Below are 26,685 nucleotides of genomic sequence, written 5' to 3' on the forward strand. Positions count from 1 at the left end.
ATTCATTGTTGATATGCTATGAAAACATATCCCATGTGTGCAGGGCCTACACGGAATCAGGCCTAAGGAATCAGGAAGTGCTTTGCTGAAATTCGTAGAGCGAGACAATAAACAAGTGACTTCATTTTTCTTTTTGCTCGTCTTTTGCGTGATCTTGGGAGAATGTCTTCATGAAGGGACTTGTGAGGGCCCATTTTGTAGGAAGATATTTGTGTTCTCTCAGTCTTGTGAGGAGAATAGCCTTGAAATGGTTGGGTTGTTGGGAAAAGAAAGAAATGGCGTTTGTGAATTTGAGCAGATAATGTACAAATAGAATTTCATATCATTTGTACTACTATGGGTGGTCCATATTTTATTTTTCTAAAATATGTTTGTTTTTATTGACTTTAGAGAGAGGGAGGGAGAGGAAGAGAGGGATAGAAACATCAATGATGCCAAAGAATCATTGATCAGCTGCCTCCTGCATGCCCCCTCCTGGGGATCGAGCCTCCCACCTGGGCATGTGCCCTGACTGAGAATCGAACCGTGACCTTCTCGTTCATGGGGGGATGCTCAACCACTGAGCTACACCAGCTGGGCTGGATGGTCCATATTTTCAATAAATTTGATATATGAAAGTTCAAGCTATTAAAATGATTGGCTGTCTTTAAAAGTTATTTGCTTTACCAAGGTCTCTATTATAGAATTTCTTTAAATCTTTCCATTGAATTTCTTACCTTGGTATAGTAATAGGTGCTTCCTTCTCTTTTATCCTAAGAAAAATAGTAAATGCACATTTTGTCTGAAATAACATTTCTCCTAAGGTCTTCAGGTGGGGGAGGTATGTTCAGGGAACAATCCTTTCAAATATTGGATTGATATGATTATGAAAATAGTAAGGGGACAAGATGGATAAGTATCACAGAATTTTCAAGTTGAAAGGGACTTTGTTTGCCATCAGTTTAATGGGAGACCAATATAGGGATCCTTCAGAATTATTTTTCAGATTAAAATTCTTAAGGGAATTGAAATCAAACCCATGAAATTTGGGAATTTTGCTTTTAGATCGTAGGTAGCTATTGGGTCTTGAGGATGAGAGTATAATGCAGGTTAGAGGTCAAGGTTGTGTGTTAAGGAGATTAATCCAGTTTTAAGGTAAGACTTACCTTAAAGTAAAACTTGAAAAGGCTAAGAAAATGGATTTGGAGAAACTAGTATGAACCTGGGCAAATATCTGGATGTGGGACAATATTACCCTGGATTGGGGTTATAGCAGTGAGTATGAAAGTATGGGACAGATGAGAAAACCATAAGGTGGAAGACACATAGGACTTTCCAACTATTGAATATGGTAATAAGATAGAGCAACTCTAAGGTTTAGTAGTAAAAGTGCTTAGGATAATAGTGGTAGCATATATAATGTCCAAATTATTAGCTGTCTTTTTATTTAGTGTGTTTTCTCTTAGCTTTTTACTAGCATCAAATAATAAGGCCATTAAATATTAGTTTATATTGATGTGCTTAAGATAAATTGTTGTAGATAAAAGATACTGTTTACCAAGAAAGTCGTAAGAATGTCCTATGTCCTGGAAAGAATAAAGGCATGATGCAGGTGGAGGACCCATGTGACAGTCAAATTAAAAATAATTGATTATAATAATAAGTGATATTCACTGATTGGTTGACTCATCTTGTGATATTTTAAATGAGTGCAATGGAAATTTTGAACTTTTTGGGGCATGTTATATATTCCAGATTTAAGTTATTTCTTTTGAACAGGTAAATATTGGCCATAAATTTGTTGGCCTAATTTAAAGGACACAGTAAATTTACGCAACAGAAGCAAGTTAGTTTGTTTTAGAAACGGAGGTAGGCCAGTGCTTTAGAAAAACAGCATCTAAGTATTGAATGTTACCATTAGTTAGACACAGCCTGGGAAGGAGTGTGGCTCCTGTTACCTCTGCCTCCCCGTGGGGGTTAACTTTCATGCAGTCCTGCCAGAAGGCTGGCGCAGGGCAACTGCCTGCACACACCTGGATAGAGCTACGTTCAGCCCAGTCGCTGTGCCATTTCGAACAATGCTCATATGCTTTATTTAGTGCTGTTGTCGTCTAGATGACATATTTTAAAAGATTAAAAAACCCTCCTATGCCTTCTGGGTGGATATCATTACTTGGAAGGGCTCTGTAGTGAAATGTGAGTCTCTGTGGTTAGGTTATTACACTATTTAAATTTATTCATTATTTATGACCATCCATCTGAAGGGAGGCTTTCAATTTATATATTATTTTTAGTAACATTTGCAATTATTTGTGTTCAGTGGGTTAGATTACAAGCATCATAATGTAATGTAGTGTTTAATTTTATTCAGTTATTCAGTATGTGCTGTGGGCTGGATGTTAAGGGGACAAAAAAGAATAGGCTGAGCACCTTTAAAAAGTAGCTAGTCCAGCCCTAGCCAGTTTTGGTTCAGTGACTAGAGTGTTGGCCTGCGGACTGAGGGTCTTGGGTTCAATTCCAGTGAAGGGCACGTGTCTCAGTTGCAGGCTTCATGGCTGCCCCTGGTCGGGGTGCATGTGGGAGGCAACCAATTGATATCTCTCTCACATCGATGTTTCTCTCTCTGTCTCTATCCCTCCCTTCCACTCTCTAAAAATCAATGGAAAAAATATCCTTGGGTGAGGATTAACAACAACAAAGAAGCACGTAGTTTGGCTGTACTTTGGATGTCGTGTGAAAGCAAGAAAATGACCTGGGATGCAAATCTAATCATTCTTGTGAAACACGTTGATGTTTTTTAACTCTTCAGGGTCATATCCCTTTTTTTGGTATCCAATGTCCAAATCAAAATATGACTGAAATATATTTTTATATCCCAATTTTGGGGGGGGGGGTGAAGGATAAGAATGTACTCGATATAACATATTATTTGCAAGGCGAGTTATATATTCTTTTCAATGTAAAAACAAACAAACATTTTGGTAAGAACTTTCTGGAGTTTTTCTTCTTGCTGAACCCCCTGTAACTGTTCCTTAACCTTGAGTTTTTGCTTTTGTTTGGACAGAACCTGCTTTAATAGGCCTTCTAAGTTCCTCCAAGTGTCCCTGAGCAGGACACTTCTGTATCTTTATTGCCAATAAACTTTCCGACAGATGTCAGGCTTTCAATAAACTGTATAATGAATAAATTAGTGGCCATTCCAATTTAAAAAAATATAGAAAGTGCCCAAATGCGAAGAACTGTTCAGTGTTCAGGAAAAGTAGTCAGAATGGAAACAGATTTCTTTCAACTCAAGGCAGTGAGGTGTGCATGCGATGTTTGGGAGCTCAGTGGTGCGTGAGCATCGTGTTCCTGAGAGAAATACTGTTTGCCTTAGGACAGTGAGTGAGTGAGACCATGTAGAGTCTGAGAAAGAGGATCAGGCTTAGTAAAAGGCTTCTTTTGCAGCCAATTCCCAGTTTGGAATTTCGATGGAAATGATGAATGAAGAGTAAGGAAAGGACTTGTTTTAGCAGGCAGTATTTTGGTTTCCCTAACCAATTTAGACTGCTTAGTTATCTTCTATAATAATAAAAGCGTAATATGCTAATTAGACCGGACGGCCTTCTGGACAAAGCCACAGTGGCGGGGGGCCGAGCCCTTTGCACGAATTTCGTGCATTGGGCTTCTAGTTATGAATAAAAGCAAATAATCTCTGGGGTCTTTTTTTCTTTTTGGCTAATTAGGAGATTATTTCACCCAGAGAAAATAATCAAGTTGTAGTCCTTCACTGGCTATCCATGCTGTCCAACACAAAAGCTTTTTAGAAAGTTCTTGATATCACAGTAGCAATTAATGTATTTGCCCGTGTTTTCTTAAAAGATTATTTGCCTTGATATTGTAAAGCTTTATAATTTCACAAATATTCCAGTTAAAAAATAAAATCAGAGCTCTTTGAACAGTGGTGTCGGCACAGTATAGTTTTTTCAGGGAAATTTTTTTTCCTTAAGTTGTACATGCAGCTTTAGCTTCTGGGAATTCTCGCTTCTGTTTTTTTTTTGTTTTTTTTTTTTTGCCAGGAGTTTGGGGATAAGCTTAGTTTATTCTGGGTCAGTTACATTTTGAAAACTAGGGCAAGATAAACCCAGGGTCATTTAGAGTCCTGCTAAAGTAGGTTAACAAAGATCTCATTCATTCCTTATAGAAATCAGAATCCTTTTTAATTAGCCCCTTGGGAGATACGAGATTTTTCTCAGCTTTTGTGTATGCATGTGCGTTGGGAGGGGGTGTAATTGTTCAGAGCTTGAAGTAGTATATTAGGAAAAATAAAACTCAAAATAACTTCCTCTTAAAAGGGGAAAAAGTCAATACAATAGATTAGTTTATACACATTGGTGGGTTTAGTGTGTGATATATTAGTACATTCTAAATATTGGAGGCCATTATAAATGTGCTTCTTCAAGAGATTATTTTCCTCATCTGATTTCATCATTAAGGGCTTACAATTTCTCTGAATGGCTTCGGTTTTCTAAAACATTCAGGGAAATTTTAGTAAAAGATAAACTGCATTTGTTGTTCTTAATATAATATGAGAACTGAAGTGTATTATCACCAGGTTTTTTAAAGTCATCTAGAAGTGGTACATAAAGGAACATGAATGATTTATCAGAGATGAAATGTTCCAAGTTCTAAATGTGTGTATCATTGTTGGAGAGACCTGGGATTCTGGGTGGTGGTCTCTCCTGTCATTGATGGCCTGTGCAAGGATGCATGTTGACTGAGCACAGGCAGCAAAGGGCAGGAGAGGAGCCACACACACTTCACCTCTAGGGTGGAGCCGCACTCCCTGGTCACGTCTCGGTCTTCTCAGTCCTCACTGCAGAGGGGACCACCAATCGCAGCCGCAGCGAAAGGTTACAAGAGGAAGGGTACCTGGCTCACACACAGAACAGAAAGCCCTTCTCAAACACAAGAAACATTTAGGATCTTTCCAGAACATTGAAACTGTTGGCTTTGTCTTCAAATGGGAACCAGTTCTGCTGTGTATCTCTATCTGAATGTTCTTGGCACAACTTCCAAGGGGTCTGATATCTTCAAAACAAAATATTTCTAACTCATACTGCTTCATCACATAATCTGGTTTTTATGAGTACAGGTCATGGATTTGTTCAGGCAGCATGTGTTTCTGAGACCCTACCCTGTATCAAGCATTATTTTAGATTAAGAGAATACTGAGGCTAGCAATTCCAGTAAGCTTCATATATCCATGGTGCTGGCATTTAAGTTAGAGAGACAAAGGATAAATTATCAAGAGAAATTTCAGCACATGGTAAGCTCTATAGAGGATTAAAAATGGATTTATGTGGTAGTGTCCGGGTGTCTGTAGATTGGGTGGTCAGAGGTGGCTTCTCTGAGGAGGAGCATTTAAGGAGCCTTTGAATAACACCAAGGAACTGCCTTGCAAAGACCAAGAGAAGAGCATTCCAGTCTGAGGTAATAGCTCACGGCAGAGCTCAAAGGTAGAAACAAACTTGGTGAATTCATGAAATGAAGGAAGCCTGGTGGCTGGATTGCGGTGGGCAAGCGGGGGGGTGGGGGGGTGGAGGGAGGCATGAGCTGGGCAAGGCAAGGCAGGGCTGGGTCAGGCAGGGATTCGTTAGCTCTAAGCTAAGGTGTGTGGATGGGAACCACTAGCAGATAGTAATCAGAGGAGTAGCATGATTTGATTTATGTTTTCCAAAAGATCACTCTGGTTGCTGGGTGGTGAGGGAATTTTCTGGGAGCAAGAATGAAGTCAGAAAGCCAGGTAGAATGCATTTATTATAGTCTAGGTTTGATATCATGGTGATTTGGACCAATATGCTAGCAATGGGATAAGAACTATGAATTAAAAAAAAAGATATTTGTGAACACTGGGGATGTTCACAAATCAAGAATAATTTCTAAATTTTGCCTTGAGTAACTGAGTCGTTGAGCAAAGAAGACTGGTAGATGAAAAAGTTTGGGGGAAATCAGGAGTTTATATTGCCATGATTGATGTGAAGTGCTTATTTGTTAATACAAATGGAGATGTCAGGTATACAGTTGGATGTCAGGATCCAGAGTTCTAGGAAGAGGTATAGATTGGGGATTCGTCAGCATATGGCTGGTATGTTTACATTTAAGGCCATGGACTGGATGAGATCACCTATAGAGTGTGCGCTTTTAGGGTCTTTCTGTGTTTAGAGGTCAAGCATGAAATGAGGAGCAAGCAGAGGACAATGAGGAGTAGCCAGGGACGAAGAAGGAAAACCAGATGAGTAGGATGGCATGGACGCCACTTGATGAAAATGTTTGAAGAAGGTGATATGGTCAGCTGTGTTGAATAGAGAGAAGTGATCAATGGGTTGGGCCCATAGAGTTAGTTGATGGCCCTGATACGGTTAGCCAGACTCTGGTAGTAGAGATCGTAGCCTAAGTGGGTGGGTTGAGGAGAGAATGGGAGGTGAGGATGTGAAGACACTGGCTCAGTCAATGCTTTTAAGAAATATACAGACTAGTACAATATCATACGATGTGTGCTTCAGGAGAGAGGAGCCATGGCACTGTAGAAGATCAGAGTAGGGGTTCCTAACCCAGACTTGGAGGTCAGGGAAGGCTTCCCAGAGGAAGTGATTTCTAAGCTAGGACCTAAAGTTAGCAGATGAGCAGGGTGAGGCTGGAAGAGTGCTCCAGGAGTGGCAATAGTATAGTTCAGATGAAGCTGAACAAGTTGAACATGGCACATTCAAGGAAATGGATGGCCAGTGGGACTGAGGATTAGAGTTTGAAGATTGCTAAGAGATGAGGCTGTAAAGGGTCATGCACATACTAGTACAGGAGCAGGCAAAAGTAGGTTTACAGTAGTGAGTAGGCGAGTCAGTTTATTCTTGTATTACTATTTATTAAGTATTGTATTATTTATTTGTATTACACCTGTAAACCTACTTTTGTCCACACCTGCATATAGGGGGTTGAAATTTTTCCTAAGGCCGAGGAGAAGCAATTGAAGGATTCTGAGTAGAGCCATATTGAGAACTGGTTTTAGAAGTCACGCAGGCTGCTGTGTGGGGAGTGGCCTTACGGGAGTGAGTGTGAAGACAGAAAGACTGAAGTCTGTTACAGTGGTTCATCTGAGAGGTGATGGTGCTAGTGGGAATGCAGAGTAATGGGTATTGAGAGATATCTAAAAGGTACAATTTTCAGGACTTTAAAAAAATTTTTGTTTTACTTTATTTTCAGCTTTGTTGAGGTAGTTATCAGGGCTTTTTGATTGCCTGGGCTTAGCATTGTGAGGGGGAAGGAAGCATCAAGGGTGACTCACTCAGGTTTGTTCTTGAGCAAATGCGTGGATGATGGAACCATTCACGGAAAATAAATGCAAATGCATGAGAACAACTTTGCCTGGGAAAGAGTTGGTTAGAGATGATGACTCAGTTCTGGAATGTTGAGTTTGAAGTGTCCGTGGAATAACTAAGTGGAGATAGCTGACGATAATGGGACATTTGGACATGACGCCCAGGAGAAACAGTCACCTGGGCTCAAGGTAAAGATTTGGAAGTCATTAAAATATAAATGGTCATTTATTCCCTTGGAGTAGATGAAAATACCTGGAAAAAGAGAAGAAGAGCCTTGGTAGAACATTATAGAGACAGAAAAAACAAAAACAGGTCATAACAGAGCCCGAGGAGGGGGTGTGCAGACAAATAGGAAGAAGACCAGGGGAGTGCGGTGTCATGGAGTCCGAAGAAGGAATGGGTGGTCAACAGTCTTAGAAGGTTTAAGATATCCATGGGGTTTACAATGGGAACATTATAGGTGGCCTAGGGTGATTATGAAGTAGAGCGGCTGGGGTGGAAGTCAAGCTTTTAGTGGGTTGAGAAGTGAGTGTTAGGTAAGGAAATAAGGACAGTCAGTGTAGACAATTGTTTCAAGAAGTGTGAGTTTGAAGGGGAGGAGAGAGAGAGAGAGGGTGGCCACTGGAGGGGCCATGGATCTGACATTTCAGCTGTTTGTTTGTTTTTTAATTTTTTTTTATTTCAGAGAGGAAGAGAGAGGGAGGAAGAAATAGAAACATCAATGATGAGAGAGGATCATTGATTAGCTGCCTCCTGCATGTCCCCTACTGGGGATTGAGCCCACAACCAGGCATGTGCCCTTGACTGGAATCAAACCCGGGACCCTTCAGTCTGCAGGCTGGCTCTCTATCCACTGAGCCAAAGCAGCTCAGCTGTTTTTTTAGTTAAAATAAGAACAACATAGATTTTGATATTAGGCACATCTGGATTTGAATTTCTCCTCTGCCAGATGTGAGATGGGGAGTACAGTGGTTGGGACATAGTAGGCTTTCAATAAATATTTATTGAATGAGTCAACAAAACCCATCTTCAGGGAGCTACAACTTTCTCATTTATAAAATGCTCATCTGACTACTTGATTGAAAGGCTTTAATGAAATAGAATCATTTTTTTTTTTTTTACCCTTGCGATTCCATTTATTCCTGGACTAGTCTTGTTTCAGTAAGCTTCTGAGCCCCTTCAAGTGTGTCTTAGGATACCCTCATGTAATAGATGTACATTGAGTTACATTATATTAATATCTGAGTTCATTATTTCATCACAATTTTTGTCAGGCCCTTCCTGTTCCCTTATGTTGTCTCAAGAATAAGTCACACGCATACATCAGCCCAATAACTTTAAAGAGGTATTCCTCAAACTGAACTTTGTGAGCCCCCGAATCAGAATCTCTGGGAGTTGGGACCCAGAACGCTGCATTTAATGCCCCTGAGTACTTTGCTGGCGCGCAGAGTGTAAGAATCCTAGGTTTGTAATCACAGCCCAGGTGTCTTCAGTGCGTCCGGTAGCTTTGCATTCAGCAGTCGGAGATGCTTGGACTGCTGCCCCAGTGGAAGGTGTTTAGACTTATACGTCTTGATTTTTGAAAGACAAGCACTCACAGTTCTATGTGGTAGAGAAAAGGTATGAAGAAGTAGCAATTATGTGTTAAAAGAAATGTAGTTATTTTAGTTTATGCATTCCACAGCTATTTATTAAGCAACTGTGGTGAGTCAGAAGAGGGTGAGAAAGAGGAGAGACACATAGCACCCTATATTCTAGGCATTTTATCTGTATTGTGAGCTCATTTTCATGTGCTAGAAATACAAGATTTGCTTACTCAGAGAGCCAGGAGCTATGTTGGCCAGTGAGGTTGGAAACAAAAGCCTCAGTGTGAAAATCTCAGGTGTTCGCACAAGGGTGGGGTGCACTCATGTGGCAACACGAAGATGCTGGATTCACAGGCGAAGGCCCAACGTGGAATCCTTTGGTGTATGTTATATATTCTCCTAACAAATTAAGCACTCAGAGCTCTACATTGATTAGGGAAAAATAGCAACAAAGTTCCACACCCTCCCCTCCCAGCCATTTAACCGTTCATTCAACAAGTATTGTCTGAATTTGTGCAACATGAAATGCACTGTGGTAGGTGCTGCAGGCCATATGAGGAACAAAATCGACTTGGCTCTTGTTCTCATGGAGCCTCTTGGCCAATGAGGAGACAGATTAAGCAAAGACTCTCACAGATATTAGTTAATTTTTTTTTTGAGGTGAGGGGAGAGCTTTGTTGAGATATAATTCGAGATGTAATTTACAAACCATACAACTCATCCATTTAAAGTGTAGAATTCGGTAGTTTTTAGTATATTCACAGAGTTGTGCAACCATCACATTTAATTGTGGGTCATTTTTATCACCCCCTAAAGAAAGCTCAGAGACTTTAGCAGCCATTCTTAAACCTCCTACCTTTTCAGCGCTTAGCAAACACTGGTTTACTTTCTGTCTCTCTAGATTTGCCAATTCTGGACATTTCATACAAATGGAATCATATAATATGTGGTATTTTGTGACTGGCTTCTTTCATGTAGCATGATGTTTTCGAAGTAGCTGGTATTTGTTTGTATAGATTAATCTTAGTTCATGTCTGGGATTTTAAACTTTTTCTGTGAATGGCCAGGTAATAAACATTCTGGTTTTTGAGGTCTGTATGGTTTCTGTCACAACTACTCAACTCTGCTAATTTAGCATGAAAGTAGCTACAGACAGCATATAAACAAATAAATGTCCCTGTGTTTCAACAAAACTTTATTTACAAAAATAGACAGTAGACCAGATACAGCCTTTGGGTTAGTGTATTGACCTCTGCTCCACGTCAGTATAAGTAGTTCATTCTTCTGAGAGCTCTGTGAAGTTATTATTCCCATTTTACAAATAAGACCGAGGCACATTACTAGTAAGTGGTTGATACAGGATCAAACCCAGATAGTCTGGCTCTAGACCCAGTGCTGTTAACCTTGCCAGTGATTACAAGTTGAGGCAAGTCCGAAATACGGGGCAGAAATCCATGATTCTATGAAAGCAAATAACGAAGACACATTGACTTAGGTTTGCTTCAGGATGCAACATGAGCTGAGACCTAAGCAAAAGGAGAAGTTAACTAGGTGAAGGGAAGGTGGGAAGGTGGTACAAATGGTTGTGGTAGAGGGAACATAGCTTGTAAAGGCCTTGAGAGAAGATAGAGTGACCGGAGTCGAGGGTTCCGAGGAGAGTGGTGTGTGCTGAGGCTGGTGTGATGCTCCTGTGTGGACCACGCAAGACCTAAAGGTTGTTAGGCATTTTGCTCTTGATCCAGAGCAGAGAGAACCATGAAGGGATGGGAAGGATAATATGTTCATATTTATTGATTGAAGTAGAAAACAGATTGAAGGGGGTGGAGCAGACCTAGTTGGCCATGGAAGTGGCCCAGGACAGAGCGGATGGTGGGTTGGGCAGGAGGCCTGGGGGAGAAGAGAGGTGTAGAGAAAGAAGTGGATATCAGAGCATTGTGGAGGCAAGTTTGGCAGGATTTGGTGCTAGGCTGTACTTGGGGATGATAAACGATGGTGGTGTCGAATCCTTAAGATGGAACCATGAGAGAGGACGGTTTAGGGCAGCCTTGGGCAAACTACGGCCCGCAGGCCGGATCTGGCCCGTTTGAAATCAATAAAACTAAAAAAAAAAAAAAAAAGACCGTACCCTTTTATGTAATGATGTTTACTTTGAATTTATATTAGTTCACACAAACACTCCATGCATGCTTTTGTTCCGGCCCTCTGGTCCAGTTTAAGAACCCATTGTGGCCCTCCAGTCAAAAAGTTTGCCCACCCCTGGTTTAGGGAGTGGTAGGGAAGTAGAGTTTGATTTTAGCCCTGGAATGCTGAGTTTGGCAATATGGATTTTCTGGGGAAATATGTAAAATAAAAGGATTTAGAGGTTGCATACTGTGTTTTTCAAATTATGTTAGCTAGGACTTACCTTCTAAATCACTTTTCTGGCTCAGTAAACTGGATCTCAGTCTTGGTATTACAGTATTTATTTTTCTTTCTTGCTTGCTTGCTTGTTTGCTCAGGATTGGTTGCAAAAAATTGTATCATAAATTGTCCCCCTGCTTTCTCGGTTAGTTAATAGTCTCCTGTAGTTAAATAACAGGCCTTTTCCTGTTTATTCTTCAAATATTTTATGGTGTGTGTGTGTGTGTGTGTGTGTGTGTGTGTGCGCGCCTGTATGATTTTATTCCCTTATTTTGTTTTTTCATTTATTTCTGTTTATCATCATCTCCATGAGAAACAATAAAAGAGGTGGTCTTTTTTCTTTTAGTTCCCTTTCTTCTTCAGCTTCTTTGGAATGGCTGTTGGAGCACATATCTAAAAATGGGTAGCATTATCCTCTGAATTTAGTTGTCCTTACCATTGTCTGTCCTAGCTAACAATGAGTTGGCAGTAGTGTTTTAGGGAATGGCAACAGTGTCTCATTAGTATGCACTCTTTTATTCAAGACATTTTATTAGTTAAAGAAATTGCTCAGGAGTTATTTAAACAAGGATTAGAGTAAGACATAGGCCGAGTAACTGTTGCCAGTACATTCTTCTCCACCATACAATAACAAGTCAGTTTGATCCTCCACACTTTGAATATTTACTCATCTTTGAATCAGCAAATATTTATTTCATATCTCTTCTCTACTTGGCATTGTGCTCAGGGGAAGCAAAAACGCCAAAACATAAATGTTTAAGGTTCATACACTCAGTAGGAGAGAAACCACATGCAGGTATGTGACTATAGGACATGAGCGGCAAGTGGTAATTCCCATAAGATAGAAACAAAGTGTTGGGCTGTATACATAGCTACCGTTTAATAAAAACACAGAGAGAATAACAGTAAACATATTATTTTTACAACTTGCTCTTTTCCACTTAATATATCCACATCAGTGCATATATATCTACTTTGTTCTTTTTACTGGCTAGAGTTTTTCATTCTTAACATGCTTAATCTAGAAGGATGCACAGGAAATTGTTAATTAATGTCTCTGTGGGAAAAAGAGAGGCATGGGGAAGGTTAAGATTAACTTTTAATTTCTCTTACTGTTTGAAAAAATGTTTTATGAGCATTATGTATTACTTTCTAATAAAAATCCTATATAATAAAGAGGTAATGTGCAAATTGACCCTAATTCCATCACGCTGTCACAAGATGGCTGCACCCACAGTGGAGGCAGGGCTCCCGTAATGAGCCGTAAAGAGCGATCAGCAGGGACCTGAGGCTGTGTGGCACTGGGCTGGGGCAGGGGACCTGAGGCTATGCCCCCTACCCTGTGGGTCTTGACGGGGGACCTCAGGCTGTGCCCCCTGCCCAGCGGGGCTTGATGGGGGACCTCAGGCCATGCTCCACACCCTGGTGCTGGGTGACCTGAGGCCACATTCCTGGCCCCGGCACCAGGCTGTGGGACCTGAGGTCACACCCCCAGCCCAGCGAGGTTTAATGGGGGAACTCAAGCCACACCCCTTGCCCTGGCGCCGGGCAGAGGGACCTCAGGCCGCGCCCCCCACCCAGCAGGGCTTGACGGGGGCCCTGAATCTGCGTCCCCCACCCGGTGGGGCTTGATGGGGGTGGGGCCGGCCAGGTCTGGATCTTGCCAGTGGGGGTGGGACTGGCTGGGTCTTGGTCTCGCGCAATTTTGAGGCACACATGGGTGGGTGGGGACTTGACTCTGGGTCCCATGGTGCACCCCAGACTCTGACAGGAGGAAGATTCTCATATACATTTTACTAATTTTCTTTCATCTCTAACACTTCTATTATAGAGAAAGGGCAAATAGCAATATTAAAATATTTCCTCTAATTAATTCCCTTTTAATGTGCACAAATTTTGTGCACCAGGCCACTAGTTTATACGTATATATAAAAGCCTAAGTGACTGTTAGGACTGGTCGCTATGATGACACATTGATCACCACAGGGCAGACACTCAATGCAGGAGCTTCCCTCTGGTGGTCAGTGCTCTCCCACAGCCAGCCTCCCATGGTCCCTCCCCCTGGCTGGCCAGCCCTGATTGGCCCTAATTGGCTTGATCATCAGGCAGGTCACCTGTGCATGAATTCATGCACTGGGCTTTTAGTAATAGATAAAAATCCAGCAAAGTACTGTGGGAAGCCAGAGCCAGAAGAGATTATTTCTACTTCATTTGAGGAAAGGGGACATTGGAGCAGGATATGTCTTCTTTTAACAAATGTGGATTGAATGCCCACCAAGTGCACTGTGCTGGGGTTTCTGTGAATGCAGAGCGAAATGGGAGGATTGGCCATTCCAGAGGCTTTGTAACGTGGCAATGCAGGAAAAGGGAAGCTTACTTGGGGCATTGTAGTGTTACTGATGGTAGGGTTCTTGGATTCCCCAAAATAGAAATCAAGAAGAAACCCTAGAGACTTTTCCAGACAGATTTTATTAAGCTCATGCTGGAGCACCAGGGAGGCAGCACAGAGGAAAGGAAGGTCCTCTGAACTGGCTTGGGGCAGGCTCTGCTTGACTGCTTTTATAAGTTGGAGACAAAGTGGGCTTGGGTGAAAAGGCCGGTTTATTAAAAGGTAAGCTTGCAGAATTTTCCACTTTAGGGTCTGGGTGACTTCCTGTGGATGAAAAGGGACCACATACGCAACCTGACAAGCTCAGGGAGGCCTGTGTGGTGGCCTTAAAAACTCAGAGACCTAAAATAACCATAAAGGATAGTCCGAAATTAACACTTTTTAACTAAAAGCAGTTTATGGTGGATAGTCATGTCCTAGGCTGGTATCTTCCCTGACAAAGATCGATCTTTATCTTAACTGGGCCTGTCTATTGTCTTTTTACATCTATGTTAACATATCTTTGGAATGTCAAAGTAATATTCTTTTTACTAGACCCCTAAAAGCACAGGCACCACTCTACAGAGACCACAAACCCTTAAGTGTTATTGAGTTAATTGTGGATTATTATCCTACTAGAGGCCCTGCACCTTCTCCAATCTGGGACCCCCCCAGGGGATGTCCGACTCCCTGGGATTGGGCCTAAACCAGCAGTCGGACATCCCTCTCGCAATCTGGGACCGCTGGCTCCTAACTGCTCACCTGACTGCCTGCCTGATCGCCCCTAACCGCCTCTGCTTTGGCCCCACCCCCATGGCTTTGCCCAGAAGACATCTGGTCTAATTAGCATATTACCCTTTTATTAGTATAGATATTGACTTATATAAAAGAAGTATGTATGTCTATCATTTTACCTTTATTTATTTATTTATTATTATTATTATTTTTTTTTAAAATATATTTTATTGATTTTTTACAGAGAAGAAGGGAGAGAGATAGAGAGTTAGAAACATCGATGAGAGAGAAACATCGATCAGCTGCCTCCTGCACATCTCCCACTGGGGATGTGCCCGAAACCCAGGTACATGCCCTTGACCAGAATCGAACCCGGGACCCTTCAGTCCGCAGGCCAACGCTCTATCCACTGAGCCAAACTGGTTTCGGCTATCATTTTACTTTTTTATTCAACCCCAGAGGTTTCCACTTTCTCCTGCCTCCCTAATCTATCACCAGTGTATTTCATAAATCCCACTTACATCTCCTCTTTTGATTGTAATGTTAAAGTAAGGTGCAAAACTGCCATTCCCCGAAGCATTATCTCAGTCTGTTGAGATTTTGCTTCCCACCAGTTGTCGACAGGTGGCTCAAATAAACTGACAAAGTTCTTCACAGGTTAGAATGTTTCTTAAGTTGATATTCCTTTCCCAGCTGTGTGGCCTGGTGACTATGAGGGGTTAAATCTTGATCAACTGCGAATGAGGGTCAGTAGTTTAAGAAGGCAGTGAGAAGGGAGATAAACTCAGCTACCTCTGCGTTTTGAGCAGAGGGGTGGTGACATTTTTGCGGTCCAGTGTTGCTATATTTATCTGGTGTCCTTGGGGCCCTGGGCCCCGGTCCCTATGCTGTCTCAGGAGGTATGCTAGTTTGGCTAGAGAAATATGATATGAGTCCATAAAGGATAGGAGTAGAGCAGCCATGGGAGATGAGTCAGAAAAAAGGAGGTTGGAGTCAAATTACGAATGACCTAGAATGTTAGGCTAAGAATTAATAACTTATTCAATAAGAATTAGGAAGTGATCACAGACTTTAATGAGAGTGAAAGGTCAGAGGACTAAATCTGGGCCACGTGCAGTAAACCTGTTATCAATAACCTAATAATAGGAAGGGAAGGAGAGAAATTCCTGGATAGAAGGAGGTGTAAAGCTTCTTCAGGGACCCTGTGCAGTAGGGAACATTCCTGTAGAAGCTGCATCATAATAACACATTGTTCCGTGTTTAAGTGACAACGTCAACTAGTGATTCTCATGCCTGGGTAACTACTTGTGAACTCTGACTGCCAGGGAGGATGACTGGCGTACATCTCAGATGCGCTTCTGTGAAACTGGACCTTTCTGGACCCAGTAGCCATGGTAGTTTTATAATGAGCTTTGTAATGAACTTAGAATTCATACTCTTTAATGACACTTAACTCAGTGTTTTCATTTAAGTTCCCTTCCAGCTAACAGTAGGAGTTGCCAGCTCACAAAAGGCAAATTGAATAAGAACAGAGTCAGGGATTAACTGTATTTTTATGGTAATGGCACGTAGAGAAAATCTTTGCCTTCCATGCCTCATTTCTCAAATTCAGTCAGATATTTTCTAAGAATGATTATGAAGGATACTTATATGGGCCCAAGTAAAATTCACCTAGTATATTCCCTACATTATATGTATTTGTCTTAAAAATGAGGATGTAGAATATCTCATTCTCTATTTCTTGGCATTTTAAGAAACTCATCGTTATAATAGATTTTGTTATCTCCCTCCCTTCCTCCCTCCCTTCTTTTCTTCCTTCTTGCCTTTTTCTGCTCCTAATAACTGCTGACTAAAAGATTCTATACTTTGCACGCCATTTTAAGAAGAGTTTTATTATTTTACTAGAGGCCCGGTGCACAAAAATTTGTGCACTCGCGGGGGAGAGGGGGTCCCTCAGCCTGGCCTGTGCCCTCTCTCAGTCTGGGACCCCTCGGGAGATAACGACCTGCTGGCTTAGGCCTGCTCCCGGGTGGCAGAGGGCAGGCCCAATCCCTAGGTGCAGCCCCTGGTCGGGCTCAGAGCAGGGCCGACTAGGGAGTTGGGACGCCGCCCCCTGTCATGCACAGAGCAGGGCGGATTGGGAGGTTGTGATGCCACCCTCAGTCATGCTCAGGGTAGGGCCGATTGGGGGGTTGGGGCACTGTCCCCTGTCACACTCAAGGCAGGGTCGATGGGGAGGTTGTGGCGCCACCCCTTGTCATGCACAGAGCAGGGCCAATCAGGGGGTTTGGGCGCTGCCCCCTGTCACACTGATCCCGGTGCCGGGAGGCCTCGCGGCTCTGCTGATCCCGGTGCTGGGAGGCATATTACCCTTTTACTATATAAGATAGAGGCCTGGTGCACGGGTGGGTGCCGGCTGGTTTGCCCTGAAGGATGTCCTGGATCAGGGTGGGGGTCCCCAATGGGGTGCCTGGCCAGCCTGGGTGAGGGGATGATGGCTGTTTGCAGCTGGTCACACACCCTTCAGGGTGGGGGTCCCCACTGGGGTGCCTGGCCAGTCTGGGTTAGGGGCTGAGGGCTGTTTTCAGGTTGGTGGGTGACTGAAGCTCCCAACCGCTCCTTTTTTTCTTTTTTTTTTTTTTATTCTGGGCCAGCTTTAGGTTTGAGGCTTGACTCCAGCTCTTAGGCCTCCGCTGCTGAAAGCAGGTTTCTGGCCTTTGTTTACCTTCTGTATTTGAAACAAAGTTGCGATCCTGCTGGCTGAAGCCCAGCAGACTAAAGCAGGTTTCTGGGGTTTTGTTTAGCTTCTATATTTGTAACATAGTTGCTTAGAGTTGCAGCTCAGAGGCCTGCAGTGGCAGGCGGGGAATGTTGGAGTCCTCCGTCACTGAAGCAAGCAAGCCTCATGTTAGTTTCAAGCTGCCTGGCTGCCGGCCGCCATCTTTGCTGGCAGTTAATTTGCATATTGCCCTGATTAGCTAATGGGAAGGGTAGCGGTCGTACACTAATTACCATGTTTCTCTTTTATTAGATAGGATTAGAAAGTAATCCTGGAAGTTAAAAAATAAAATCCAACCATTGAAAAAACCCTCTCTCATTTAAATTAAGATGCTTTAAAGTATGTGGCTCTCAACTATTCCCCCCCTGAATGGATCAGACTTTGAAAAAGAACAAAAGGTTACTTATCCTGCCATAGGGGAGCTATTTGGCTGTGGTTCATGATGGATTAATACGGCTTTTCAGGGATAAGCCAGTATGAAAATGAGAGAAGTGCGTCAAGGGTAAATGAAGCGGCACATTCAGGACCACTTAATTGAGCTGCTACAAAGGTGTTTAATTGTACCTGGGACATCTTTGTTTGCCATCAGCAAAGGGCCCTTGTTGCATTTGAAGGGTTCTTATTTCTAGGATGACGAGGCGTTATGTTTGGACAATGAGTTAGTTAAAAGCCCCGAATTTCCTTTCTAAACCCTTCCCTGGAGGTTTCATTAGTGCAGTTTCCTTTGCTAACTGGAACGTACTGGGTGGGGATTCGATCTGACCGCGCCTCTTAGTGTTTTTTCCCTTGTTTCTATTAGATTTTAATCAAATTAGGACAGGAATAACTTATGGTTTCCATTGGAAAATTTTTTATTTATTTTATTATTTTAAAAAAATATATTTTTATTGATTTCAGAGAGGAAGGGAGAGGGAAAGATCGAAACATCAGTGATGAGAGAGAATCATTGATCAGCTGCCTCCTGCACGCCCCCCACTGGGGAACAAGCCCACAACCCGGGCATGTGCCCTTGACCAGAATTGAACCCGGAATCCTTCCGTCCACAGGCTGACATTCTATACACTGAGCCAAACCGGCTAGCGCTAACTTTCTGAATTATCGGACTAAATTGTGGTATTTGTAATTCTCTTATTAAGTGAAATTTATATAGAACAGAAATAACTCTGAAAAGCCTAAACTACCTGGTTGGTTTGTCAGAACTGAATTCAGTCCAGCTAACCATTATTGAGCACCCTACAAGGTGTAAGTCACTGGGCTATCACTAATTTAAATTGGTAATACAGGAAAAATGAAATGGCTTTAGAAAGAAAAAAAGAGATCCAATGAGGCAAAGTACAGTTTTAATATCTAATCAGTCACTATGCTTCCTAAACAATTGCAGACACCCTACAATTCCATTTACTCAGATTTTCTTCTGTCCTCAACCTGAAGTCTCATCAGATTCAAAAAAAAATGTGAGAACTCAAATTAGTGTCCTACCAGCTATCTCAGTCTATTACAACCGTGTCAGTGCTAGATGGAGATTTGTAAGGGAAAATGAAGCTCTGTTATGTTCAAATGGTTTCTGGGCTTCTTGTTTGATAACGGCTGTTGTCCTTTTTGAAATAGCTGAGCAGGAAGACACTCAGAAGAGAACCTTCACCTGCTGGATAAACTCGCAGTTGGCAAAGGTGAGGGAAAAAAGAGCAAATTCAGCTCTGCATTTACGTAAGTTACTTCTCCTACTCTGTCAGTTTGGGTCCCAAAAATGGCATTGGTGACATGTAAAAGGCTGAAAGAATGTGTTGAATGTCACCTTGATCTTGTTTTCACATAGGTGTTATTCTTTCCTAACACACAAAAAAGGCGCACTTTTGTTAAGGACATGGGAGAAGGTGCTATAAAAATATTTAAAGCAACAACAAATCTGTTATCAAATGAAATGAAAATAATTATGGTTCATATAAATTGAGTGCTACGTTATTCAAATGTACTGACGCTCCTTGACTTACAGGGTTTTGTCCTGACGAACCCATTACCAGTTGAAAATGTTGGGTCAAAAATTAATACACACCTAACCTACCAAACATCCTAGCCTGCCTAGCCCACTTTATTATCTATTTATTTATTTATTGCTCACATGAAGATACTGATTTTAGAGAGAGGAAGTTGGGGGGTGGGGAGAGAGAAAGGAACATTGATGTGAGAGAGAAATATTGATTGATTATCTCCCTTACATGACCCGGCTAGGGATCAAACCCACAACCTGAGTATGTGCCTTGACCGGGAATCGAACCCACCGCCTTTCAGTGTACGGGATGATGCTCCAAGCAACAGAGCCACACCGGCCAGGGCGCCTAGCCCACTTTAAATGTGCTTAGAATACTTACATTCACCTTCAGTTGGGCAAAGTCATCTAACACAAGGAAGGCACTGTGTAGTGTCTGTTGTTTACCTTCCTGATCGCATAGCTGATGGGGAGCTGTGACTGCCGCTGTCCAGCATCAGGAGAGCGTTTCATACCGCGTATTGCTAGTTGGGAGAAGATCAAAAGTCTAAATTTGACATACGGTTTCTACTGAATGTGTCTCAGAGATAGTGTTATTCCTGTTTGCAGAGCAAGGAAGAAAACGCACAGAGAACTAAGGTCCCAGAGCTTAAAAGTGATGGTGCTGGGATACAAATTCCAGGCAGAGTGGACCCAGAGGCCTTGATCTTAATCACTGGGCTGTTCTCTCTCTCAGAGATGCCAAGTGCCTGGAATGGCCTGCAAACAAAAATGAATGAGCTTCTTCTCACAGGCTGCCTGTCCCAACACCACGCTCTTAATTCTAAAAAGGGTAAATTCATAAACAGGTTACTCTGGAAATGTAATCCGCTTCCCAAGTGGGTCACCGTTGGCTGACTGTAAATGTCTTGAATGCCACCTCTATGCATAGATGTTAAGCGCTCAGTGGAAGCTGAAAAGAGTGTTTGTGACTAGAAATTTGCCACAAGATAACTTAAGTTCCCTGCTTTTCTTATCATGTTTTGATAGGGAACTTTGTGTGTTCTCTGTCACTCTGTTGATTAAGAAGAATATCACTACCGATCCCTAGCGTTTGCAAAGACACGATGCATATTTATGAGATTCTTACAGGTACTGTGTTTTTGGACCGAAGTGTGAGATGATTTTTCTTGTGACCTTTTGCAGCACACTCCTCCCTCAGTTATATCAGACCTATTCACAGACATTCAAAAGGGGCATGTCCTCCTGGACCTCTTAGAAGTACTCTCAGGACAGCAGTTGGTAAGCTCTTAAAGTGACATTAAGGAACTTTTGTTGACTTTTAAAATAAAACATTTCTGACTCATATATTTTGCTTGAATTTCATAGCCTCGAGATAAAGGATCTAATACATTCCAGTGTAGACTCAATATAGAACATGCCCTGACATTCCTAAAAAGTCGATCGGTGAGTATGAATTTCACTTGGAGACTCATTGGAGAGGTTAATACTGTGGAATATTTTCTCCTTTTCATCTGCCTTTTTTCTTTCCCAGATTAAGCTCATCAATATTCACGTTGCTGATATTATAGAGGGAAACCCATCCATTATTCTTGGCCTGATTTGGATAATAATACTGCACTTTCATGTAAGTAGTTCGATGATACGAAAATTATTTCTGTTCTAATCACCATGACATGAAATCAGTGTAATGCAATGAGGTTGGTTTGATGCCAGATTCAGTCCTGAGCTTCCTCCAGAACTAGGGCAGTGGGAAACCTTGCCGGGTGGAAAACAGATAGCAGCCCTTTTGCCATTTTTGTTCTTTTTCAATTGAAAATTGAAAGCTGCGTTATCGATGAGATCAGCACCAGTCTGAATAGACCTGTCATGGTAAATTATTGCTCATTATCCTTTATTTCCTTTGGTGGGAAAGAGAGTAGAAAGCTCCTTGAGTAAATGCTTGAAAACGAACCCACTAAACTTTGTAAAGTCTCCCTCTTGTTGAAGACCTTTGTCCAGACTAATAATCCTGCAACATCCAGTTCTGTCGCAAGACTCACTCATAGATGTATTTCATTCTACAAGTACTAGTATTTTTGAGCACCAACTATGTGCTAGTTTTTGTGCTTAGACACCAAGAAAATAACCGTGAATAAGACAGTGAGAGTCCTGGCTTTCTGACACTTACTCTTTCAGATTTGGGGCTCTGAATTGGCGCAGGTTTTCTAGAAAGTTCCAGGATTACTTTAAAAATAACTTAAAAATTTGTTGTGGGCAACAAATGCTTATTTTAGAAAATAACATGACTTATATAACATTTAAAACATGTGAAATGAGACTAGCACGTCTGGATACCTACATTTGTAGTTATTATAGAATAATATGCATGAGGATGATGAAAAGTAAATTTAGGATTGTGGTTTTCTCCCTCTCGGAAATGAAATTGGAAAGGGAAAGACAGAAGGCTTAAAGTTTAGCTGTGTGGTATTTCTTTAAAAAATGTGAGACAAATGTGATAAAATGTTAAAATTTGATAATTCATAGACATTTATATGATTTCTTCATGCTTTCCACGGTATTTGAAATATAATTTAAAATTTCAGTGTAGATAAAAAAAGAGAAAAAGTATCTTTAATTCCACTACTCATAGATAACCACTCTAAGTAATTTATTGTACAGTCTTCATGATATATGCAGCAATAATTAATATATATATTCATATATGTATAGGGTATGCTAAAAAATGTATATATACTTTAACAGCTGATAGCTCAATTTTGAAACTGAAGTGTATTTTAATAAACACTGCCTTTATAATTACTCAAAGTGTGTGTATACATTTTTTGGGACACTCTACAAATCTTTAAAAAATAGGGTCATACTCTTCATATTTTTCAACCTGTTCTAATATCCTTCTGAACTTATACATTTTTTAATGAAAGCATGGTATTCTATTTTAAAGTACGTATTTCATTAATGGGCAGTCAGAATGCTCATATTTTTGTGTGTGATTGTAAGCAATTCCAAAAAGACTGCCCTTATGATAAAACTTTTGCATACAATCTTAATTATTTCTATGGGCCAAATTCCTAGAAGTGGAGTTGATGGGCAATAAGGTTTGCAAAACTAAAGCTTTAACTTCATATAAAGGGAAGTATAAGTGATTTCTCTTGCATACACCAGATCCTCTTTTGTGTGTGACTTATTTCACTTAACATCTTGGCTGTGAGATTCATGCTTTTGAAGCATGTACTGTTGACGGACATATCTTTTGTTGCCAGTTTTTAGCTGTTATGAATAAAGCTGCTAGGAACATTCCTGCGTAGGCACTTTAGTGGTACAAGCCCTCATTTCTGTTGCATATACTATTCCAGGAATGGAGCCCTAGGCCCTAGGGCAAGTGATTGTCAGCTTTAGTAGGTGCTGCCAAATAGTTTTTCATATTTGTTCTCATTTATAGTGTTGCCATAATCCTAATACTTGGGATTAAATTTTTATTTTAGCTATGTTGTTGTGTGTAATGACTTATAGAGTGTTAAAATATATTCTGGATATATTGTTGGGTATATATAAGCTGCAAATCTCTGACTCTGTGGCTTGCCTTTTTAATCTTTCAATGAACAGACATTCATAATTTCAATGTAGTTCAAATTTATCAACTTTTTTTTGTGTGACTGGTGCTTTTAAAAAATATATTTTTATTGATTTCAGAGAGGAAGAGAGAGGGAGAGAGAGACAGAAACATCAATGATGAGAGAGAATCATTGATTGGCTGCCTCCTGCATGCCCTCTACTGGGGATCAAGATCACAACCCAGGCATGTGTCCTGACTGGGAATTGAATCATGACCTCCTGGTTCCTAGGTCTACGCTCAACCACAGAGCCACACCAGCTGGGCTTGGCTGAAGGTTTTGCCTCCATGGTGCTAGCTTATGCTCCTATGTATGCTAACTATAATTATGTCTTCCTTAGATTGAGGAACTTGCCCAGACTCTTTCTTGCAATTCCAATCAACCTTCCCTGGACGATGTGAGTGTGGTGGAGTCATCTCCTACCTCAAGTCCTCCTGCGAAGAAATGCTCCAAAGCCCAAAAAAGGTGGCAGGTGTCTGCAAAGAAAGCTCTTCTCTTGTGGGCTCAGGAGCAGTGTGCCACGTAAGTAGTTTGCTACGACCAGAGGAGAGACACAGGACAGTTGTACCCACCAACACAGAGTTGCTGACCTCTAGGTTTGAAATTCAGGCCAACTGGTATAACACTACCGAACGCTTCCCTCTCATAACACCACCCCCTTCCTCTCATAGTGTGTTTTCCAAATGTGGAAGCCCGTGAGCTCAGCCACCCTGGTTTTGAGGACCAGAAGGTGGTATCATCTAGGTAACTTCACCTCACTCCCATCCACATGCGGAGGTGGCCTCTTTGTGCAGTAAAGTGCCAATATCCTTGTCTTTGGGCACAATTCCCCCATGCATTGGGAAGGTGGACTTAGACTCCAAAAGTTTTACCACAGTAGGAGCTCTTTAAAAGTCAAGACTATGTCTTAATTGACTGTGCTTCCTTAGAACTTAAGCATAATGCAGCGGTTCTCAACCTGTGGGTCGCGACCCCTTTGGCGGTCGAAAGACCCTTTCACAGGGGTTGCCTAAGACCATCCTGCATATCAGATATTTACATGATGATTCATAACAGTAGCAACATTACAGTTATGAAGTAGCAACGAAAATAATTTTATGGTTGGGTCACAACATGAGGGACTGTATTTAAAGGGCCAGAAGGTTGAGAACCACTGGCATAATGTGAGTTCATGGTAATGCTCCATAAATGTGTGCTTCGTGGATGAATGAACAAATAAGCAAATAAGTAACCAATTTATAAAATTACCTCCTGGAACTGTATATGACTACATTAAAAGACCACAGTTCCCATTGTTTAGAAACTCAGAGCTCAGGAAACAAAGAGACAAGAGGGTGCATGTTTTTAAAAAGTAGGGATGATGGAGGGAAGTTAGTGCTCATAATTTTGTTGTTGTTGTTGTTTTTACACACAAAGAAAATTGTTTTCTGCTCTTGGGAGACATTTGCTTTTTCATTTTAACTAACTGCTGGGATGGAGTTTGAGAGAAATGAAGAATTAAGATGCAGGAGAACTCACCAGGAGAAGAGCTGGGGAGTTCCTTGTCACATCATAGCATTGTCTGCATAAATAGAGGCATAAATGTGTTGCTAATAAGCCCTTTCAGAGAATGCGGGCTTCTGAGTAATTCCTTCCTAATGAAAGACGGAGATGTTAATTTCTGCCTTCAGCTTTACTTCTGTTCTGTGAGGCACCCAAGCATGCATATCTTATAGGTTATAAATATTAATCAAACTTTTTCTTGAACCTTCTAGAGACCAATTTACTTCAGTTTTCTAAAATTTTTAAATCCCAAATATAGTATGTGGGGAAAAGCATTAGCAATAACAAATCCTACTCAGATTTGTTTCATTTATGGATAAATGAAACTCTTTCAAAGTTCATGAATTTTACCACAGTTTATCTTTTTCCCGTGTCCTCCCTTATTTTTCAGCTATAGAATTTATGCTAAACTTATTAAGATGTAATAATTAATTCTTAAGTAATTCATCAGGAGTTTATCCTAATTTTGGCCATCCCTAGTGGTATTATTAGCTAACATTTTTTTCAATGTTCTGTGATTCTCTGGGACTCACATGTATGACTGTGCTGTAAGAAACGCGTATCTTCCTATTTCTGAAGATCACTCGGGCCCCCATTTGAGACTTCTAAATGAGCCCCGATCCTTCCAGTCAACTTGGAGCCTGACCCCTGCCATCTCTAAGATCTGGCAGCAACATGTTTTTTGTGGCATTGGCTTCTGCTCCTCAGTGCAGAGCTGACCTCATAGCCTGGTGCTTTATTGAGCACAGTGCCTGCCAGGCAGCACGGAGCTGGTGCTGGCCCCTCAGCACTCTGAAGGTGGCCTGGCCCTGCCCCCAGCCCCAGCCCCTGTCTCTTTAGCTGTCAACTCAGTCTAGTCTCTAAGCGCACACTCAGAAGCCGAATACCTGGGTTTGAGTCATGGCTCCCAGCACTCTGACTGGTGACCGAAGACAATGTGTTTGAGTTTCCTCACTCATAAAATGTGGGCAGTACTCACTCACTTCATAGGGTTATTAAGTTTGCTATAATAATTGTTTTTTCGAAAGCATTTGGAACAATTTCTCGACACAGTAGGGACCACATAGGCATTTGTTAAATAAGATAAAAAATCAGTGACTACTATGTAGTTTCACGTTCATCATTTAGGCTTTGTTTCTTAGGAAAGCCCCGGTCATCTGAAGCAGACTGTTTCTTGAGTAGCTTTTACGATTTGATTTATCCCTTAAATTAGCCTATTGAATTTCCTTGTGTTTTTTTATAGGATATTAAAGGAAACTATAGTTATTCTGGAATTTTTCCTATACTTTGTAGGCAACTATACTCTTTTATAATATCTTCATCTCTCGTCAAATACTGAATAACGGTTCCCTTGTCAGATACACATTAGTGACTGAAGGAGTGATTTGAAATATATATAGTAAGCATCTTTCTATACCAGCTACCATTTGTGGGGTGACTCTACCATGATGGACAAGAAAAGTGCTCTCAAGGGGCTTGCACCCTAGTGGTGGGGGGTGCGGGGAGCAGGTGAATAAATACAATTACAGTTGGCAATAAGGTTGGGAAGGACTTAACGATGACTGGGAGTGACCAGGGTAGGAAGAGGGTCGCATGTATCTTAGGTGGGTATAGAGCACTTTTCTGAGGAGGAGACCTTTGAGCTGGACTTGCAGGAGGTCTTCAGGTGTACGGAGATCTGGGAGAAAGCTGCCTAGTAGCAGAAGGACTGAAAAGAGCATGATTATGGAGACATAAAGTACAGCATAGGAAATATAGTCAGTAACATGTAATACCTATGTATGGTGCCAGGTGGGTACTGGAAACATGGAGGGGAACACTTTGTAAAGTATCTGCTGGTCCAAGCACTATTCTGCACATATGAAAGTAATATAACCTAATATTGAATGTAAACTGTAATTGAAAAATTTTTTAAAAAAATAAACATTGATCAGATGTCATCCCCTCTCCCCCCCAAAAAGAAGAAGAATGTGACTGTAGAAAAGCAGGATGAGGCCAGTATGACTGCAACATTGCAAGGGAGGGGAGATAGAGAGGGGGGAGAATTAAGCAGGGCAAAATCTTGTAGTGAGAAATGTTATTTTAAATACACTAACAAGCTACGAAGTTGTTCTCCCCCCACATTTGTTATTGGGATAAAGTATACATAATATAAAATGTACCATTTTAAGTACGTAGTTTAATGGCATTGAGTACGTCCATATTGTTGTGCAGCCAAGACCACGGTCCAGCTCCAGACTTCCTCTGTCCTGCTAAACTGAAGCTCTGGGGTCTGTTGCACAGCTTCCCATTTCTCCCTCCCCTCAGCCTCCGGCAGCAGTGGTCTACTTTTCTAAGCCA

At 41.5% G+C, this 26,685-nt stretch overlaps 1 protein-coding gene across 13 annotated transcripts in view; it reads left to right on the forward strand.

Annotated features, from left to right (window-relative positions):
• The window catches only part of SYNE2 (spectrin repeat containing nuclear envelope protein 2), a 301,595-nt gene that overhangs the window by 51,843 nt on the left and 223,067 nt on the right, over positions 1 to 26,685 (forward strand). For 12 of the 13 annotated variants that reach the window (XR_004967589.1, XM_036309562.1, XM_036309545.1 and 9 more), the window contains 5 exons: positions 18,811 to 18,872; positions 20,375 to 20,470; positions 20,558 to 20,635; positions 20,724 to 20,816; positions 23,144 to 23,325. Coding sequence is in view for 12 of the 13 variants with exons in the window: in XM_036309562.1 (XP_036165455.1) it covers positions 18,811 to 18,872; positions 20,375 to 20,470; positions 20,558 to 20,635; positions 20,724 to 20,816; positions 23,144 to 23,325 (511 nt within the window). In the remaining variant the exon portion in view is untranslated. The remainder of the gene's footprint in view (positions 1 to 18,810; positions 18,873 to 20,374; positions 20,471 to 20,557; positions 20,636 to 20,723; positions 20,817 to 23,143; positions 23,326 to 26,685) is intronic. The other variant, XM_036309580.1, reaches the window with a different exon arrangement.

The sequence above is a fragment of the Myotis myotis genome, unplaced genomic scaffold (assembly GCF_014108235.1).
Source record: "Myotis myotis isolate mMyoMyo1 unplaced genomic scaffold, mMyoMyo1.p scaffold_m19_p_1, whole genome shotgun sequence".
Taxonomy (NCBI): Eukaryota; Metazoa; Chordata; class Mammalia; order Chiroptera; family Vespertilionidae; genus Myotis; species Myotis myotis.